Source organism: Ammospiza nelsoni, chromosome 3 (genome assembly GCF_027579445.1).
Source record: "Ammospiza nelsoni isolate bAmmNel1 chromosome 3, bAmmNel1.pri, whole genome shotgun sequence".
NCBI classification, from domain to species: domain Eukaryota; kingdom Metazoa; phylum Chordata; class Aves; order Passeriformes; family Passerellidae; genus Ammospiza; species Ammospiza nelsoni.
The window spans coordinates 47,694,126-47,715,335 of record NC_080635.1 but is presented as its reverse complement, the minus strand read 5'-3'; the positions used below and the strand labels follow the sequence as shown (position 1 = coordinate 47,715,335).

Genomic DNA, 21,210 nt, shown 5'->3' with positions numbered 1-21,210 from the left:
ATAGTCACAAACTTACCCAAATCCACAGAACAAAACAGTTTAGTCTACATCACATTTTTAAGCTGTTGCAGGTAAAGGAATCCAATAGAAAACTCTGAGGAACTGGTTGTTAAGCCTTTAACCACTGAACAAAGAGCTCTAAAGCATGAGGTGTTCCCCTTCAAACAAACATCAGCTAAGTTAAAGTGAAGAAGTTGATGCTTCTGCTACACTTTCAATGCTATTTTCAATATTATAGAAGAAGGTGGGTTTTTGGTTCTGTTTTTCAACTACCACAAACACCAAAGGTCAATAGTGAAACTGAGTTTGGAGAAAACATTGATGAAAATCAAATGACAGGGAAGTGTGACTTCTCATTAGATTAAAACAAGTCAACTCTTCAGCTCCCAGATAATAAAGTCCTGTCCACTCCAACACCTCTGACTGGACGGGCACAGCAGGAAATGTTTTTCCTGCCGTTCCCAGAAGAACCCCATGTACACAACCATAATTTCCAACAATAACAGGAGGAATAAATCCCATCTAACCCAAGTGTTTTGCTGTCCATGTGCCAGGTGAACTGAGACCCCTCCAGTGTCAGCAGACTAGCCTAGAAATGCAGCCCTAATATTAAGTACTTGCTCCCAAATTGGGAGCTTCTATACTGTCACTTAATCACCTATTTTTAAAATATATAATATTTTAAAATATATAATAATTTTAATATAATATTTAGTATCACCTTATTTTTTGAACAACCACCTTTGGAAGTTTCCTCCTAAAAAATATAAACAGGTGAATTCACTAATCTGAAGATACTGTGAATTTTTAACAGCACCAAGACATATTGAAAATGAGAAACTTGAAACCTTGTGGATGATTTTTTAATCCTTAGTTCTGAAGACTCTTTGGCCAACAATGAAAATGGACTATTTACTTCCATATAATACTCATTTAAACTTTCAGTTCTTAAGCATTTACCTGCTGCAATGAAAAGCCATTTCTGCCACAGAAAAGTGAGCACATTCACCTGAAATAGGGTGTTTGTTTCTAAACATTGGTAAGTTCTGTATGGCCCACTGGTTGAGGTGGTTGAGGGCTAGCTGAAGCCTAGAATGGCTGCTGAAACTCTTTGTGATGTTAAGCCACAACTCTCAAACAAGAGGACCTGTGATGTTCAGCAAGAATCCAGCATTCTCCCCAGCTGGAAGCTTTAGTGTGTTCCTATGACTGCCATTTCCTAAAGAAGGCAAGAATGCAATTGCCTCACTAACTCCACATCCCTGTCAAATCTGGCCAGTGCTTCTCCCAAGTTAAAATGTTGTGTGGAGAAGGACAGCAGAACTGAGAACGGTATGACAGCACAATCAATCCTTGTTTCTTTAACAGAGCAGGCCAAGAGCAGGAGGAGCTTGAGACAACCTACTGCCTCCACAGCACTACTCCACAGGCACCATCACCTGACCTGGTACAGTTCCTTGGAGTCTTGTTATGCCCAGACAGAAGGCAGAAATTTTCTTGACAGGAATAGCAGTCCTCAGCCCCAGATTCCCCAGGACACTTCCAGGGACAGGCTTCCCTTTTACCTCTCCTCTGGGACAGAGGGCTCTCACTCAGACTCTGCAAGGATGGCACCGGCCCCTGGAGGGTCTCAGGCAGTTACAAATGTTGTGCCAGGAGACAGCTGTGGAAGCCCTGGATTTCTAGTTTTATGCTTTGAAGGACACAAAAGTAAGAGATTCATCAAAAGGCAGCTTCTTAGCCAAGTACACTTTCTGCATTTGGTCAAGCCCACTTTAAGTCTTGGACTCAAGCTCAAGACTACAATGAACTAAAGGAAATATAACATGTGACATCAAAATACGTCTCAAACTTACTCAAATCCATAGAATAAAACAATTGAGTCTACATACATTTTTAAGCTGTTTCAAGTAAAGGAATCCAATAGAAAACTGAGGAGCTGGTTTCTAAGCCTTCAACTAAGGAACAAAGAGCCTCAAAGCACAAGGCATTCCCCTTCAAACAGGCCTCAGCTACGTCAAAGTGAAGAAGCCGATGCTTCTGCTACAGCATTTTCTATGTTATTTTCAACATTACAGGAAGGTGGGGTTTTTTTTTTTTGTTCTGTTTTCTAATTACCACAAGCACCAAAGATGTTAGACTCCAGCTTTGTTTTTACCAAAGCAAAGACAGGGCAGATGCTGCTGGAAAGCACATTCCTGTATTAAATACCCTCAGTATCCCAGCTCATCTTAGGTCTGGAGATTACAGCCATCCCATCTGGCCTGCCTAGTCAGAATTTTCTGCCATGGGATAGTTTCAGCTGATTATGTTCCTTAAATATCAGAGTTCCCAGAGAATCAGTAAGAAGTTATCTTTCTTCACAGTCCATTGACATACCCTATCCAGGCACAGGCACTCCAGGGCAGAACAATTTGCAGTGATTCATCTTGAATTTTAGAATTAGCAGATCGTGTTCCAATGAAAGGTATCAAGCTGTAAAATCTTCCTGCATATTGCAGTCAGACACTACAGTAAGTATTACAGAAAAAACACTAACACAAAAGAAAAAAGTTGAATTTATTATTTTAGTTCCCTTCCATATTTTACTTGTCCTTCATCTGTACTTGGACCTCTCTTTGTCTTTTGATTTCTTAGGACTTCTGCTTCTGTCTGTTTTTTTATCCCAGTCTCTCACTCGGCTGTCTTCTCTGTATTTGTCTTTTTGCCTGCTGTAATCTCTGTCCTGAGAGCGGCTGCGGCTCCGGTGCCTGTCCCTCTTCTCACCCTTGGTCCTCTCCCTGCAGCGCTCTTCGTGCTTCCTCTCAGAGTCCTGCCAAGGGAATTGGACACAAATGCAGTTACAAACAAGAGGGGAAACACACAAAGGCACGAAGTGAACTAGAGAAAAGTTGAGCATGGCAGGTTCCTTAGTTACAGCTGGTAGTACCTTAAAGAGATTCACATCCACAATGATTTGAAGAAGGTAACACAAAAATACCCCTCTGAAACCATCTGAAGAAGGTAAGTTTACAATTAAGTTTCTGTCAGTGTTTATAGAAAAAAGCATGGCTGTCAGGCATGCTTCCTGTACTGCCTAAGGAGCTTTGGCAAAACTGGTTATATAGGGATTCCATTCAGATGGATATTATTAAACTCTTCACAAGCATCAAACAGATCTGTAACCTAGATTTGGATTTCTGATTTTTTTACCTAAGCAATGCAAATATTTCCATTAAGTTTTGGTTCAAGCCCCACAGGCATTCCACTGCTCTGCAGATGCATAATATATTTTAAGATCTACCTGTAATAATTCTTAATAGCCTAAATTCTAGGCTTCAGCAAAATGAACAAGCTGACAGTTTAATATCACTGTATGTGCTAACAGAGGTACAATTTTATGGGGTTTTAATAATAATAATACTGATAAGCACAGATCAATATGAGTTAAGAAGAACGTCTGCATTAAATTGCACAGCATTTCTTTCCTCATTTCAGATATTATTTTTCTAAGGATGTACCATGACAGCAGCCTTCACAACTGTATGGTTAAAACCTACACTCCATGTACCAACAAGAAAACTTCATTTATTTAAAAGAATGGTGAAAAAACTCTAACCAGAGATTTTATGCAGAAAGCCAGTGACTGGGGTGGTTCCCAGAGCAAACACCACCTTTAGAATGACACTGATAATGCTGAAAGTATTAGGGTTACAATAAGCAACACAAACCCTCTGGATAAACAGACACACAAATAATCACAGGTTTGATCTGTAACAAAAACATTCTGCTGCTGCTGGGTACAGTAATCTCACTGGTGGCTAAATGCCTGTTCCACATCTTTACTGTGCTTTATTTCAGTACACATTTTAAAATCTGGATCCACCAAAGTGTCTCAGTGATGCTTCCAGCTACTTGTAAGAGCTTTGTCTATCCACTCTCAAAATGATGCACTCTTGTGCCCAAAGGCCTCACTCTCCATGTGTTTGAAAAAGCCAAGAGGCTTCAAGCCCCTCTGTGACAAGGCCTGGGTAAACATCAGACAATGGACATGCTAGTGGAGGGGTAGACAGGAACAAGACAAAAAATATTGGTCAGAAAACCAAATGGTGGGCTTGGTGTATGGCTGCCTTCTAGCTGGTTTGTTGCTGGAGTTTCCTCCCAGCACATGGGAGGGACAGGAGAAAGGCAGGGCAGACTCAGTTGGACAATCCACCAAGTAAACACTGGAGACAAGGCTACTGGCCTAGTGGGGGCAAGAACAGGTTAGTGAACATTTCAAACTACAGACAAACGGCCCTTGTTGGATGCCACAGAAAAGGACAACTTGCTGAAAGGATCAGAGTCATACAAGCATTGAGTTAAATGCCAACAGTGACCTTCACAAAAGCATTTAAGGTACAGGTCTTCAAGGCAAGTCTGAAAGTGACACAACAAGGTCACCACAGTACCTAATATGATCACAATGTAAAGGAAAAAAAGTGAAATTTGAATTACTAGAATGAATGGCATCTTTATTTCTTGCCAGCTTAAGTTACATTTCCCCTTTTATAAGATTTTTCATTTTAAAGTCTTTGGTGTGGAAAAAGGTCAGTTTTTAAAACACATTAGATTACTAAAAATAATGGTATTTTGAAACCAAATTTTTATGCCCAAAAGTCAAAAACACACTCTCTTGGAAGAAAAAGATTCATACTTAACAGCAGGCTCTCTCTTACTGCTGAAATTTGTATTTCTCAATGCAGGACCACAGCCTCTCATCAGTCACTGAGTAAGTGATGATCACCCCAATTCTTAATCCAGCACTGTGCTGGAGCACACACAAGGAAGGAAATAAGGAAAGAGGGAAAGATGCTTCTCTGGAAGTTCATGGCTGATTTTGCCAAAAGTAATATCTGACTAAACAGCAGTCCCAGGTGAAATAGCAAGAAATATCCTGGCCATGGAAGTAAAATGCACATGCCACCTCTTACATACATTAAACACAGTAGTTAAAGGTTAAAAGGAGCAAACAAATAGAGAGAGCCTTTTTTGGAGGGAGATTTTGATAAAACCTGACCCTGAATATGAAGGGAACAGTGTCCAATAAGCAGTAAAAGCAGGAAATCAAAACCAGAAAAATCAGTACCTCTGCCAAAACCATGCACTACAGCAATGTGAAATTGGGAAGTCCCTATGTCTTGCAAAAATCTATTGGATAGGCCATACTACCTCACAGATCCAGCTCTCTTAAAAAATAAAATCCAGGAAAAAACAGAAAACTGGAAGGCAAACAAAGTCATAATACAGATCTCAGGCAGAAGCATGTCCTGTGTTCAGAAATACTCTACCAAATCCTACCCACAAACCCACATGGCAGCCCACCCTCCTGCCCCAGACCCACATCCTGTTACTTACTAAAAGCAAGCCACAGCACCCTACCTCTTCTACCCACTGTGATGAAGTCAAACAGCACAAGACTCAAAAATATATTCTTGAAACATCAACACACAGGCTGAAGATTCAGGAAATGGGTGTCAGACAAAGAAAAGGATGAGTCAAAATATACTAAAGAAAAAAAGTAACACCAGCAAGAGAACAGAAAAACAACTCAACATCATGGAAACTATTGAGAAAATAAAACCCCTTCAAGTCATAGCTAGAGCTGATAACACAAACTGCAGCTCCAGTTGCCAGAACTTCCCATTATAAGCCCCATATCTCTCTTAATTAAAATCTCTGCCACACTGTGGACTCATGGTGGAAGTTTCTGTATGAAGCATGGCTACTGTGGTCTTTGGCTGATGAGTTGTGGAAGGTCTGCTGCTATTTTATTTTAAAGTTCTTACCTCAAATACATTCAGTGATTTGCAAAATAGGGTGAAGGAAGAATGCTTTGTTTGCCTATATTAAAAATACTACCATTCATTAAAGTTTCCATGCTGTTATGCTTTGTGTTGGACTCATATTCCCCCTGAATATATTCCACCTCAGGAACATGTCTGCCTCCCCTTAGTTTCACATATTATGCCCAAAGTATGAATGGTAAAAAACAAAACAAAATTAAAATTTGTATATGCTAAGCAGGATTTGTCACCTAAGCTAGCAACAGATTTCACTAGAGAGGCCATGCCCGAAATACTGAGTCTGTGTGAGACTGAGTAAACACTGCTCAGTATGTGCCTACTGTACAGTACACACTAACAAGGATATTCAAATCCAGAGAGAAAAATTCTTCCCAGAAATTAATTTTCACAGCTCCAAGAGGGAACTATGATGCTTGCCATCAGAGAATAGACATGAGCCTCCATCTGTGATTTCGGGCATAAGAAAGCTGAACTACTTACAGCAAAATGGGTAAAGGTGACTAAGAGAGAAGAAAGCTGTGGGAAAAAAGATACCAGAACCCAGCAGCAGCAGATTACAAGAACAAACCACATCAGGAGCAGGTGACTAAATCACAAAAAGATACACGTAAACACAGAGGAGATCACACAGACAAGCATTAGAATATGTTCTATTCCAGAACTTGAAAATAGCACCAAAAATCCCTCTGTTCTCCTTCATGTTTCTGTGCTATGAAGTCTCACAATCCATTTACAACGGTTTAGAACAAATGTTAAAAACCTACTGCTGCCAGCACTTGTGCCACCTGCAGGGGTAAAGGCTTCTAAATGATTTTAAAATGTTCTCTGCTGATAATGCATGACTGGCCAGCTCCATGGGTGTAACTCCTGAACCATCAGGAACAAAGACTGCCACCAAAAATACCTGTTTCAAGAAGTCTAAAGCAACAGTTTCCATCAGCCAAACAGACAGGAGAAATTCTAAACCAACATTAGTCCACACCTCCTGTATGCACACACTGCAGCCAGGACTTTACTTACCTGAACAAGCCTCTCCCCTCCACTCAAAGGAACCTGACTGAATTAGTGCAGTGACACAAAAAAAAAGGGTCCATGAATGAGCAATAGGGCTCACTGCTGGCACTGCAAGATTTTAATTGCTGATGTTCATGAGAAAAATAATTTTCAAGCACTTCAGCAAGAAGTGATGTATAAGAACAGACTCATGTATGCCTTGTGTACCCAAAACTTTCAGCAGTGCTCAAAATGCAGGATGGGACAACAGCCTTATTTGCTGCAGCTGAAACTTTTTCACTTTCTGCAAAGTTGCTAGAGACAGCTTTGTTCTCACTCATAAAGCTTGCACTGTTAAAATACTGGGGTTTGGTTTTTTTCTTTTCCAGTTTAGCTCAATTCTTCCTAATGCTCACTTCAGTGGTGATTAACGCTCCACATTCTCACTGCAGACTTCGTTTCCACAAAACACCTCATCTTCAATATCCCAAGCTCTCAGAAATGTGGGAATGCTGTCCTGACAGGCTGCAGTGGAACTAATGAATGACAGAATTGCTGTCTCCTGTGCTGTCCTCCACAGCTCCACAGGCCTGCACATTCCAGATGCAAGCAAACCCGCATGAAGATTTTTACACAAACACTTCCAAGACACTTAAAGACAAATACAAAAAGATTGTGCTCCCAACTCCACACAGGAAAAACCCAACATATTATGGTCTGGCAAGAAATGAGACATAGTCTACAGTTGTGAAATACGATTAACTACTACTTTATGACTAGGAACAACAGGTTCAAAGTGCTGAAGATCCCCTACTTTATGAGAGGCTACATTGCCTCTTCAGGATGCTTTGGCAAAAAACCATCTAGACCTGCCAAGCTACAAAAGTTCATGAGGAAACCCTCTTTCATAATCAAATATTAACATCAGCCTTCTGCAGGTTTACAGCTGCTGTATGTTACACAGGACTTTGCACGCTGTGTCCTTATCCAATATCACACTTTCTTCCTGGCTTCTTTTATAAGGAAAACAATGAACAGGTATAAAGTTAATGCATGAAAAGTCAAGTACCTTAGATTTTTTGGTCCTCTTGTCATCATCTTCATCTTCAGAGTGGTGGTGCTTTTTCTTTTTCTGTTTTTTAGCCAAGTGTGACTGACTTGTGTGAGACTCTTCTACATCCTCATCCAGCACAAGGTCATACTTGGCACTGATGGTGCTGGTTAAGGACAGATCTGTTTCCCAATATAAGTAAGGAGCAGAACACAACAGCCCAGGAAGCAAACCAATCCCTGTTTATCTAACAAGCATTTACCAAGACTCAACACATATTTCAGTCAGAACACAGTTGTACACACTGAAAAAAAAATCAGCTGTGCTAAAATCCGTGAAGTCTGTCCTGTATTGTTAAACAATACAGCCAGGCTGCATTCTCCTTTCTTATCTACCTGGGGATATCTGAACAACCTATGGTGTTTTCTCTCATGCTTATCACAAGCAAAGAATAATCTTAGAGAATGATTTAATATTAATACTAGAATGGCCTCATTTCGGAGGCAGAAGGTCCTCTCTGAAACTACTTAGGAACTCTGTTATGCCATATGTCATTCCAGGGCCGTGGACTAGGAATATTATTTACCTGCACACAACATGGAAGTGAAACAGCACATTTTGATTTGATTAAATTCATCAAAGTGAAAACCACAAAATATTAAATGCCATCTCAAACACCAAATGGTAATATGAGCTAGAAGGCAAACACCCATTTGGCAGGCTTTAAAAATAAGAAGGCTTTTTCCAGGCTGTTTTCATAAATTCTACTTAATTCAAAAAGTACCTTTGAAAAGAAAAGGATACTCTTGCTTTGGTTTAACCTTTTCTTTCAGAGCAAATTTCGAAGGTTTGTCACGGTCCTTCTCATAGTCCTTGAAATCTTCTTTGGTATACCGCCCACCTGTCCGCAAAAAAATATGTTCATTTCACTCTAACCACAGACACAACCAACATCCACAACTATCTTTAAATTCTGATGATGATTTAGGGGGCTCTTTATAACCACAGAGAGCTCCAGAGCAGGATACAGTTCCAGAAATAGACATCTGCATAACAGAGTAGAAAAGAGTAGGACAAGTTGGGATGTTCTGTCCTTCTCTTGCTTGCAGATCCCATTAAACAACACCGAGCTTTCTGCTCATTCATGTCCAGTGGAGACAACACATAAAGAGGATCACAAAGCAGGATTCAGCAACTGGCTTAGTCTCACTTCTATCACAGGTCCTACATCACACTACTTAAAATTGTGTTACCCTGAAAGCCCACAGACTGTTCTCGTTATTAAATGATTTTTTGCTCTGGTCTGCACAGAGGGAAACCTCTGAGACAGCTACAGCTCAAGAATTCAAGCGGAAGACTACGACTAAAAATGTTCACGTCCAGATTTAAAGAGGAACACGAGGGATTTCAGCTTCCATTCACGGAAGCGCCAATGCACGCATCAACGAACCGCGGCAGCGTGCTGCCCTCTCCCGGCCACGCCCAGAACTGCAACACTCGCGGGCCAGGCCAGAAACCGCCGCCGAGCGTAGAAGGTCATTTTTGGGGTAACACGTAAGCACGGGATGACAATACAGTTAGCTTTCCAATATTTTGGACTATTTAGACCCCAGGTAAAGTTTCCCACACAGGCAGTCAATACAGGATGCACTACAGCACCTGGTATAGACAGAATAGAGTCATCGCAGCTCTGTGCAGGACAGGTTCCAGCATCTCTGCGCTCATGGCCACAACCCTACCTGGAGACACTGCGCACCAACAACTGAGGGCTGACTGCATTTTCAGAAGACCACACACAAGAATGTCACCAATGCAATGCACAGGCATCTCTCCAAGTCCAGTGTTCTGCTCATGCCCCCAGTATTCAAATAACCACTGCATCCACCTCTTCCACCACCCGTTTCCTCCCAAAATATCCTCAAACACCTGAAACTGGGTTATGTAACACACAATCTGTCATGCAGTACATTTGACCTACAGGGGGTGAAGAACAGAAATCCCTGGCCTCAATACTGACTTTTTCTTGTATGCACCTGACTGTCATACAGTGAATAAAGAAACTAGAAAATAATAATGTATTGGCATATTATTTTGCTAGTAAGTAATATGTATCAAAAAAATAATGTCCAAAATTTGAGACAAAAAAAATGTTTAGTGGCAAAATGACATTGGCCAAAAAGGTAATCAGTGGCAATGCAATGCTCATGTAACAGTAGGAAGCCCTTCTACTTTTTCTAATGAAACAAATGAAGGGAAGAACTAACAACTGTGTTGGCTCTATTTATTACAGTACCAGAAACATTTATATGCCTGAAGATGAGATGATTTAAACTCCTAACTCTTTATATAATGCTTAGTTTAAAAGTCATGGCTTGTTAAGTTATGAGGATCAAAGAATTGCAAATATACCTACCTTTTCCCTTCCATTTAATCTTTGCAACAGACTGGCTAAAATCCACATGTATCCGTCTGTCATCTATCAGCACATTGTCCATTTTGAAGTAGGCTTTCTCACAGTCTTCCTCCTGATATTAACCAGGAAAATCTTGAGTCATGATTATTTCACAGGAATATTCACAGAAAAGCTCACACAGAAATTCAACTGCTTAGTGGCACACATTTCTTTCTGAAATTGCCTGAAGCACCATAGCTCTTGAATTGTACCATTTCAAAAGAAATAGTTATGCTTTCTCTGACTATCAGCATTTCAATTCCCAATTCCTCAGCTCATTTCAGTATTTAAAAAATTGCCCATCCAGCTACATATTTGGCACATGTAACACACTCAGGGGAAAAAAAAAAAGAAAACAGAACAACTGATAGAAGTTCCATTTGAACTACATAAATAGTCTAAAGGAAAGTGAGACCATTTTCCAGTGTTGTCCTCACAGATGAGAGATACCAGGACACATAAAGCTACCCAGCACCAAGAGAGCTATTGCCATCCATCTCACAGCCAACACTCTTAAGCAGTGTGTTGATACAGTGGGCATCATTTACAAGCCCAGAAGAGAAAACCACTGAAAACATAGATCCATCTTATTCCATACACCCTCCTTTCTCTATGCTGCATGCTCCTAGCACTCCTTTCTTCAACTCTTCCAAGATTTAATGCACTCTGGGGGAAAAAAGGACTTGATCCCCTCTCACTGGTTTCAAGACAGTCTAAGTACATTTTTGTACTGGCAGCTCACACAGAGACAGACTTGCATATTGACTCATTTAGGACCCACAACTTCTATAACTAAGTTATAGTTTCTCTCAGTAAGAGAAAACACTAACTATTCCACACTTGAAGATGTCAGTGTTTTTCCTAGATAGAAGTATACCAAAAAGGGGCTTTTACAAGCAGGATCTACATACAGTTCATACCTAAAACCCATACCTTTTCAAACTCAATGAAAGCATAACAAAGAGATTCACCAGTCTTCCAGTCTCGGATCACTTCACAACTGAAAAAATGATAGGAAATTAAAATGTTAACACTGTTGGAGCAAAAAATGTAGGGTAGGAAAGCACTGCTTAAAAGGACAAATAAGTAAAAAAAATAACCCAAAAAACCCCAACCCACAAAACCTAAACACCTTGAAGGTATTAAAACACTTGATTCTGAGATCCCCTATTGCAAGAAAAAAATGCATGATTGCATTTTTGCTTTTTCAAAGCAATAACATTGCTTTGAGCAACTACACTGAACTCACATGCAGTTACCATGAAGGACAAAACTATAGATGAATTTCTAAACAATGAAACAAAATATATTTTCCAACATTACTGTGAGTTTCTAATTTTCTGCATTTCACTAATGCAAGATCATAAATCCCACATTCTGTTTTCTCTGTCATTTTAAGCAAAAGTTTAAACAAACATCCTGTGACAAACTTTCTCTTCTTAGCAAGCACCTCTTCAGCAGCCCAACTTTTTATCATGCAGGTCACTGGGCAAAAATAAGAAGCCTGAAAGTATTGAGTAAGTAGTGCAAAATGGGAAGAATATAGTATTGTATCAGTATTGCACAACTCTTGTACTGGATGTAAGAATTCTGACTACAGGATGCTGGAGGAGGGCACGCAGGCAACAAGGGCAGGATATGTGGCATTAAGGTGAGAATAATGTGAGACGTGTAGAAAGGAAGTGACAAATCAGGATCCGGAATCAAAAGATGATCAAGGCTGAAAGAAAAAAAATCTGGGAGGGAAAAGAAAAAAAAGTAGACCATAAGACTATTGAGACAAGCTACAGGAATTCCTAGCAGCAGAGGGCAGAATGATTTTGTGCAAGAACCCTCCTTCATGGATTATTCAGAGAACCTACCTGAAAGTGGAAGGACTGCAGAAGAGTGACAACTCTAACAGAGATCCAAAAAATTAGAAATCCTTACAGCATAGAGAAATGACACTGGAGTAGTATGAGTAGCATACAATGCAAATTTCCCCCCCCCCACACAGACAGTGTAGTTTGGGATCTGGAAGCCTGCAGACCTGTGTGCCAGTACTGCACAAACTGCCAGAAACTCTAAGCAGAACAAAGTTAGCATCCATCTGAATACACAGGGCCTACGCCAGACCGCCTGAATAAACTTAAGTGAAATGCCCTAACAGAGTCAACATGCTCATGTGTGGTGATGATGATGATGATCCATTCCATGAAGTCTTTTGAAATCCCTCTGCAAATTCTAATAAACTCCTGCACCAAAAGCTTTTGGGGAAAGTAAGCAGAAAGGGTATAAGAAACATCTCTGCATCGATAAACATGCAGCAAGATAAGCATGGGTTGAATCGTAACTGTATATTGTAAAAAAACCCAAAAAAACCCCAATGAAAAAAACAACTTTAGCATTCACTAGAAAAGGAGTTAAGAGTAAAACAGAGAACAAAACTGTTCCACTACAAATCTGTAATTTCCTCAAAACTGTGTGCAGTTCGGGTTCTGTCATCTTGAGATGAAAACAAAACAGGAAAAGGACAAGAAAAGCAAAACAAGGTAATTAAGTCTGTACTATGAAGAAGCATAAATATGTAGCTTAGTGCTCTAGGCAAGGAGAAAAAATAACTTTGGGGTGTAGGATAGAGGAGTGTAGGAAAGCAGATTTCACTGCCCTTCCGGTCTTTTGGTAGCAGTACTAGGAGGAATCAGCTGAAACTACCAGAAGCCAAGGTCAAAACTGAGAAGGGCAGCAGGAATGAGGAACACCTGCAAGAAGTGTATCAGACACCACAGATGTTTGGTGCTTTATCCCAAACCACACATACTCCCACAGGAAAGAAAATCCCAGAGACTCTATCCAGCTCATTGAGCATCTGACATAAAAACTGCTGAAGGAATGAGAGGATGGGGGCAAAGAGAAGTGTTACATGCCTTCTTGGTTCCTACACTTCCTTAGGCTTTCCTTAAAACCACTCCTGGGGCAGGATATTTATCTAGCTAGATCTGCCTTTGTATCCCCATTGTTGTGGTCTCTATCCAAACAGAGCATAAATCTCCTGAGACACCAGACTACTCCTTTACAGCCAAACAGACTGGGAGGAATCAAGTTCAATTTCAACAAAGAAGGTTTTCTCTTTTATAATTACCTTTTGATGGGACCAAATCGTGAAAATATTATCTCCAGGTCTTCACCTGTGGTCACAGGATTCAGTTTACACACAAAAAGCACATTTTCTGGCGGTTTGATGTCCGCATCTGGCAAGTCTCCCACCTGGGATACAGAAAGAAGACCTCACTTAGGCCTAAAGCTCTCAGTAGGTAGCACAGCACACTGGGAACACATTTTTTGGGTGATCTCACATTCCTATCATAAAATCAAAACTTTATTAAATATTTTTGCTACTCAGTGTGACACAAAAAAGTGTTTTCTATAGCACCCAAAATTTATTATTTATTTGCAATTCCACTGCTGGAATTCATGAAAGTTCACAAATACGTTCTACTTTGCTTTTTCTGGTCTTAGGATAAAAAACAGACAGTTCCAAAAGGTGAAAGTGCACCCTTTTTGTCCCTACAAATCTTCTGCAACACTGTGGCCAGATCTGGCTTGATCCTGGAATAAGTCTCTGCTGCAAACTGTTCACCATAAATTTGAATTTGGTAGTTGTAAGGAAGTGAGATGGATTCACTAATCTCTCAAGGGTGTATATTTTAGTTACTTTTTTTCTTAAAAAAAAAAAAAGGACTTCAAAGCCTGTTTACAATTTTTGTTACTATGGAGTTTATCACTGAGAGGAGTTCATTACAAGTTAGCTCAGCTCTCTCCCACACAGGCTGAACCTTTTCCAGGACTGCAGGTATTCCAGCAGCATACTATATCTGTTACATTTTTTAAATTGGATGAATTTCTAGCAAGTTTTTAGAAAGCCTCCACTGGCCACTCTGACAATGAACTATCACTGGTTTTATCAGAAAACCACAACATGAGTGCTCATGCTCAATCCTTTCATTGTAAAAGAGATATTTAATAGCAGATTCTGAAACACATCATCACCAGACAGGTAATTTCAAGATAAATGGTACATACCCTCCTAGACTTAACAGCATGCACACACAGGGAAATAAGATCTAAAAGGTAAATACAGAAAGATGTTCACCATTTCCAAAAGAATTGCACGAGTTTTTGCTTCTTTTTCTGCCTGAACTTCTTCTATTTCATCTGCAGTCCGTCCTTTCATGTCATCAATTTCTTCATCTGCTCCTATTCTGCCACTCTGAAAAATGAAGGAAAAGGATATTTATTACCAAACCATGGCCAAAAACTCTTTCTCACTCTCCAACTATTACTTGGACAACCTCTTCCCTCATCCCTCAAGACACAAAACATGCTTAAGCACTGCATGTCTGCAGAACTGGGCTTTCATTCTGTCCTTCCCACTTAGACTACAACAAAAGAAAAAAAGGATGTTATCCTCATATTTCAGGCACTGTGAATTATTTTTGAAGTTCTGTGACTAGTCTGAACCATATTCAGTGAGGTATTCTAAATTCTTTTCTATATACCCACCCACTCAACAGCTCACCACAAGTGTCAACTCATCCAGGTAACTCCTGCCACAAATGAAGGTAAGGAACACTGCAAATATTTGTTGTGTCTAGCAAGACATTAAATAGAGCATAGCACAATAATAATTTTGCTTTTATACATCTATACCTAGGCAGGACTTGAGGTTTATTTTTTTTTATCCTCACCAGCATTTCTAGAATGCTGCCTTTCTTACAGACATTTCTGTGCTAAAAGGGGAGGATATGCCTATCCTCAGACAGGCTAAAAAACTCAGTACAAGTCTTCACATCTCTATGCTGCTGGCAGTGAGCTACTAAATACCTTATTCTTAACATAGCTGAAAGCATATCAGAGATCAACCACTGTGCACACATACTATGAAACCCCAATTTCAATCTTATAATTGTATTATTAAGGTAAAAAATGAACAATATTTTCTCTAGCTAATTAATTCTTTACTAGAAACAACTGTTTCCATACAAGGGAATAATCTCACAAGCAATTTCTCTAACTGCAAATGAGTAAATTACTAATAACTGTAATTATTTTTATAAAATTCCTTCTGTTTGAACAAATACCCCAGAGCAGTATGTGTGCCTGCACATATAACTCAAGAATGACCAAGATTACTTCCACTGAAACACAACCTATTCACATTTAAAAGGAAAACAACAGTAACCATTCCAATATTAATAAATGTTAGTTATATTTTGTCTTCTACCAGAGTATACAGAAAACCAGTAATACTAGCATTGAATATTCTGAATGTTTTGCTTATCTACACTGTAAATAGAAACCTAAAACACAGCTTTCAAACACAACTCCACTGGAGCCACAGGGGGAGCATCCAAGTCATGCTTTTATCCTTCTCTTGAAAGGTTAAGGAGCTGTATTTGATTAAACTCAGCAGTAGCCCCAAATAACTAACAAGCATTTGACATACCAGAACTCAAGCTGGCACAGTAGAACACCTTCTGCATGAAAAAATGTGCAGCTCTCTTAGGACATAGATTTGAGACACAAAATCTTGAAGACTGATTTCTTATTTTGGCCAAATCTATGCTGGACACTAATTGAGATAAACTTTTTAAATTATTTCTTCCAACTTTTCCTGTTGTGAACACTCACATCGAGCTGCTCCTTTGTAGGTTCTGGTGAGCGATCAGGAACACACAGCCCAGGTGGGTCATCAAAGGGATCATCTAAAATTACTGTATGATTTATCCTTAGAGAAAACAAAGTCAAGATCAGCATTGGTTACATGCAAGTAAAACTTGGTTTACACAACTAACACCAGACCAGCCCCACTAAATCTCAGCTGCATCCCAAACTGCCAAATATCCCGTGTGCTTGGAGATTCTAGCACTGATGCTTTTGGAAGGGCAACATGGCTAAATATTGTTTATTTATTGTTTATTGTTTATTTAGCCTCTAATACTGGGGGAATAAAAAGGATTTAAGATAGCATGATATTAATCTAGTTTCCAAAAGAAGTAAATTCATTCAATAGTAATGTATTCCTCAAAAAGCAAAGTTAAAAGCAGTCACACCTGATATCTTGATATGGGATAAAATCCTTATCTACAAAGGTTTCATTAATTGTCTTCAACACATCCATGCCTTCTGTCACTTCTCCAAATACTGTATGCACACCATCAAGGTAATCCAGGTTTTCCCCTGTGGTAATGAGGAACTACAAAAGAACATACAAAAGTAGAAACAGTAAATAGAAAAATTCAGGTTGTACTTTTTAAAAAAATCTTAACACACTCTCACTGAATTCAGTGGGGGAAAAAACCATCTTCCCATTTTTTGTAGAAGATTGCTCTGGGAATATGGTGAGCCAACATACAGCTCACAGCCAGTGCCTGAGGCAATCTCCCTGTGCAGGAGCCTGTGGGTGCAGCACAGGATCCTTCTGTGAATTGGTAAGCAGGCACAAGGGATTGGAGGAGCAGAGAGATCTCTGCTGGGCAGGGCTGCTGAGCAAGACCAGCAAAAGCTGTCACTGGCATCACAGCTGATGAAAGGGAGAGGACAGAAAGAGCAAGGCTACCCCTTGTGAGCTGAGCTCAAATCACCCGATCACCAAGCAGCATTTGGCAGGTACTTTTTCATAAATTTGGCAGAAACTTCCTCTACTATCTTCACCTAACTCCCATAGTACTACTTTTAACTACTATCTTTACCTATTCTATCCACACTTTTTTCCTTTCTTCCCACAAACCCCTCTCCTGAAAAACAGGATGCAGCAGCACTGAGAGAACTAACGCACACTGACTTAGATCAACTTGAACTGGTACCAGAAAGTATCTTATGACAAATCAGATCTTCCATCTTAAGGCAAAACTGAAACTATGAACACTGATAGCAGCTGAGAATTCAGTAACAAATTATAGAGAGCATTTGGCAATGGAGGAGGGAGGAAGAGGCAGATATGCACAAATAACAGGACACCACTGCTGCACCCACACTTTACAGTCTGACTGGTAACATCCCACTCCTCATTCTCTCTACAACACAGTTAAGATTGGTTAGCAGTTGGTAAAGGTTACACTAAACTACACTATACTTGTAAGGCAACTCCATGTAGTTTCTTTCTGGAATTTTTCTTTCCCAAGGAAGAAGCTGCAATAACCTGGGATCAGCATTCATTCCCACATGCCTATATATACACTAGCAGGCTGTATCTTAAATACAAATACTATTGTCATTGCTTTTTCCTAAATACCCCAACCATGGGGTATGCATATACAGCCTGCATATACACTAGCAGGCTGTATCTTAAATACAAATATTATTGTCATCTCTTTTTCCTAAATACCCCAACCCCAAAATGCCATTTTATACATACAATGCAGGGAAGCACCATAATTACCTGTATATTTTACAAGGTCTAGCTCGAATAAAACCCTACCTTTTTTTTAATTGTTCTTTGATTATTAAAAATCCCTCTTTTTAAAAATTAAAATATATGGATATTAAAAGCAAGGCATTTTAATTCCTAGAAGTGACAATGCACCTAAAATAATAATAATTCAGAAATATTAGTGTTCTATGAGCTTTAAAAACAAAAAAAAAGCCTTAAAAAGTAAGTAACAATAATTACCTACAACAAAATCTTTGTGCACATGAACAGCAAACAGAACAAGACCACTTTCAAAAACTGTTTTTATACCAGCACTGGGGTAAAACTGTAAACTTACATTATTAATGCACTTTCAAGTAACCATACAGGAGAAACTGTGATACGGTTTCACTTTCCAAACTAACGCAGTCATAACCAGAAAATGTCAACATTATTTCAAAAATCAGTTTCCTTAATTTTCACTTCCATTTAACTACAGAAATTTTTTTTCCTGACCATTTTGTACATTAGCAAAATCACATCAGAGTATTAACACAGTGCTGACCTGTGATCCATGCTGATCACTGCCATTGTTCACCATGGACACAGTTCCCTTCTTCTTGTGCTTGATTCTTGGCACTTTTTCTGCCTCAAAAAATCTGGCTTGATCACCATACAGCTGACTAAAAAAACATACATAACAGATATGTTACGAGAAAAATTAATTTTTCAAAGTGAGCTAACCAAACATTGTAAAACTCTAAATGACATCTCAAAAATTTTTTACATTTCACAATTACATTAGGCCTTCAAATAAACCTATATTTTATATTGCACTCATGAACATATTTATGGACCTGTACACTTCCACGGTTACAGTTATGTTCCTTCCATATTACAAGGAAGAACAATTTTTTTCTCTGGACATTTCACAGAGGCTTTTTTGGGGGGTGGGAAGGGTATACTTATATATTTTTAAGTACAGTGTGCAGCATTTTTCTGAGGCATGAAGGAACTGTACATTTTAAGTAGGTTCTGCAAAAATAAGTTATTCCATACTGTAAAAACGCAGTTATTTACATGAAAAAATTATCTCCCAAGAAAAACAGAAAAGCGGGACATCTATGTACAAAATCAGTTCATCATACAGACAGGACTGAATACAGTAATTTGGGATATACAGGATATGGCAAATTGTTGCACTCTTTTTAATTTTTTTTTTATCTAACTCTGCTATCATTTATTTTGTCTCATTCCACAAACTGACGGCTGCACGATCAATAACCATATTTGCCCAAATGTAAGGACAGTGCTGTGTTTAAACTCATTCTCCTAGGCAGGTGCTAGCCTCTATGAAGAGAGGATTCAAATTAAACTTTGCCTGCAAGAACACAAACTCCAGTTCCATGCACTGCAGCAGAAACAAACAGGTACAAAAGACGAGTTGACCTTCTCCATGCTATTGCCAGACAGGATCTGACACTCTCATCACACTGTTCTTCCCAATTTGCCATACCAGTAAGTCTTAGGAGACTTGTATCATATCAAAATAAACTTAATTGACTTGTGTGCAGAGACAGGCAAGCCTGGCAAGTTTACCTACGTAGACTTCATCTGCTTAGCACAGGTACACTGCTTCCAGAACCACTGGAGAGGTGATTCATGGATCCATGAGCTCCACGCTTTGTATTTAAGAGGCACTGACAGACTGACTTACAAAAGCCAGCACTAGTCTAGAAACACTGTCTCTGTTCCAGCTGAACACTTTTATTGCTGTAAATTGTGTTCCCCAGCAACTCCCCAGTAATTAGTTCTGCTCTGTAACTTCAATCCTACTTTTAATAACTATTTCAAATGAATAATACAGAACACATGCATTTTAACTCCATCCTAGCTGTTTGAATGATTTCTTCAACTCTTGTTTCCCTGACCACTGAAAACTTCTCAAACAAATAAGAAAAGCGATTTATTTGTAAACATTCAACATGACTAAAACTCAAATAAGTAAGGGGATCACTTTCTTATATACAGAGGAAATCAAGTATTGCCTCTATGCTCCACTCATGCTCAATTTAGTATATTTTGTTATAATAATAAATGTATTCACCCTGCTAATCGATTCTGTCTTCTACAGAGCATTTAGTCATCATACTTTTTTTACCAAACATAATTATTTGCCAGCTTTTAAACAAACAGAAATGCATGTACAAGTTGTTACCTGTAACTTCACTTCTATGGTCAGAGACAGAACAATGTCCAGGAAAAAAAAAAACAGTGAATGGCCAAAGGCAGCATAGAAATTTAAAGGGATCTAATTATGAAAACCAAAGAAGCTTATGCATCAACATTTTTATTTCCCACCAGTAATTCTGCCCCAAGAATGCTGAAGACAATCTAACCGGGAACTCCTACTCCCTTACACAAACTCTGTTGAGATATATATACACACACACATATCTATGTATAATTTCTATACATAAACACTTACCAAAATATGGATTCCCCTCCACGACCAGTTCCCATGGGGTCACCAGTTTGTATAATAAAATCCCTCTGTCACAAAGGAGAATCACATAAGATACTGCTTTCATATTTGTGAATTTAAACCAACCAAAAAAACAAGGAATTGAGAATACTCACCTGTACATTATAAATAAGACAATAATTGTAGTATTTGACTTTGCAGAGCTTCAGGAAATTCAGACAAGCTGCAAGAAATCATAGCAACATTTACAAAGGAAACTCCAGATACAATAAGAATGGATATAACAGAGCCCTAGTTTAACGTGCTGAAAAGTGTTTTTGGAGCAGACTGCATCGAGACTTATCAGGGTACAGCCCATAAACACTGAGAGAAATGCTCGAAAGAGGTGTAACATTTCCTCCCTTCCTACAAACCATCTCCAGCGATTCAAAGAACCCTAAAAACGGCTGGTTTTACAGAAACATACTTCCCCCCTCCCTTTCCCTCTCGTTTCTTTTCAAACGCTTGAGAAAGAAGCTCACGGTAGCCCTTCGATTGAGATATTACAGATATTACATTTGCGGCCGTGAGCACTGACTGCACCCCCGGCCTCTGCGCCGAGCGAGGCCGCCACCCGCCCGCGCAAGGGGAAAGCCGGGGCCGGGGGGCTCAGGGGCGAGCCCGGTGCCGGCAGGGCCGGGGAAAGGCGGTGCCGGCGGGCTCGGCTCGTACCGCGGGGACGCTCCTCCGTGTACAGGTCGATGACCAGGTCGCCCACCGTGGTCTCCAGGAGCACCGCCATGGCCGCGCACGACACAGCCCGGCCCAGCTCGGCAAAGCCCAGCACAGCCCGGCTGGCGCCCCCTGGCGGCGCGGAAGACCCCGCGGAGGATCTCTCAGGGGTGTGGCGGGGCGGGCCATGGGTCCCCGCAGGCCTGAGGGCGCCGGCGGTGGAAAATGTGGAACGTGTAAAAGTTAAAGCAGGATGTTCTTCGATATGTAAGATCCTGGTATACTTTCAGACAGATTGTTCTG

At 39.8% G+C, this 21,210-nt stretch overlaps 1 protein-coding gene across 2 annotated transcripts; it reads right to left on the bottom strand.

The window, feature by feature from the left end:
* Positions 1-2,542: 2,542 nt before the first annotated feature.
* PPIL4 (peptidylprolyl isomerase like 4) lies at positions 2,543-20,997 on the bottom strand. 2 transcript variants are annotated; one of them, XM_059468404.1, is made up of 13 exons: positions 20,908-20,997; positions 20,352-20,419; positions 20,200-20,264; positions 18,277-18,394; positions 16,414-16,556; positions 15,992-16,088; positions 14,454-14,570; positions 13,443-13,567; positions 11,255-11,321; positions 10,283-10,394; positions 8,654-8,770; positions 7,888-8,051; positions 2,543-2,812 (listed from the first exon to the last, which is right to left on the bottom strand). In XM_059468404.1, the coding sequence occupies exons 1-13, from the start codon at positions 20,975-20,977 to the stop codon at positions 2,597-2,599; spliced, it is 1,479 nt and encodes a 492-aa protein (XP_059324387.1). In that variant the 5' UTR covers positions 20,978-20,997; the 3' UTR covers positions 2,543-2,596. The 2 variants fall into 2 exon arrangements, with proteins under 2 accessions (XP_059324387.1, XP_059324389.1); XM_059468406.1 differs by having other exon boundaries at positions 7,888-8,026; positions 8,674-8,770; positions 20,908-20,993.
* Between the last annotated feature and the right edge of the window lie 213 nt (positions 20,998-21,210).

What these genes read in the sequence shown, in the direction of transcription:
- PPIL4 (XM_059468404.1), bottom strand. Translation starts at nt 20,977, where the DNA reads ATGGCGGTGCTCCTGGAGACCACGGTGGGCGACCTGGTCATCGACCTG. An exon ending in ATCCCATATCAAGATATCAG is followed by an intron (nt 16,089 to 16,413) that starts GTGTGACTGCTT and finishes GTTTTCTCTAAG; the next exon opens with GATAAATCATACAGTAATTT. An exon ending in GTGCAATTCTTTTGGAAATG is followed by an intron (nt 13,568 to 14,453) that starts GTGAACATCTTT and finishes TCTGTATCCCAG; the next exon opens with GTGGGAGACTTGCCAGATGC.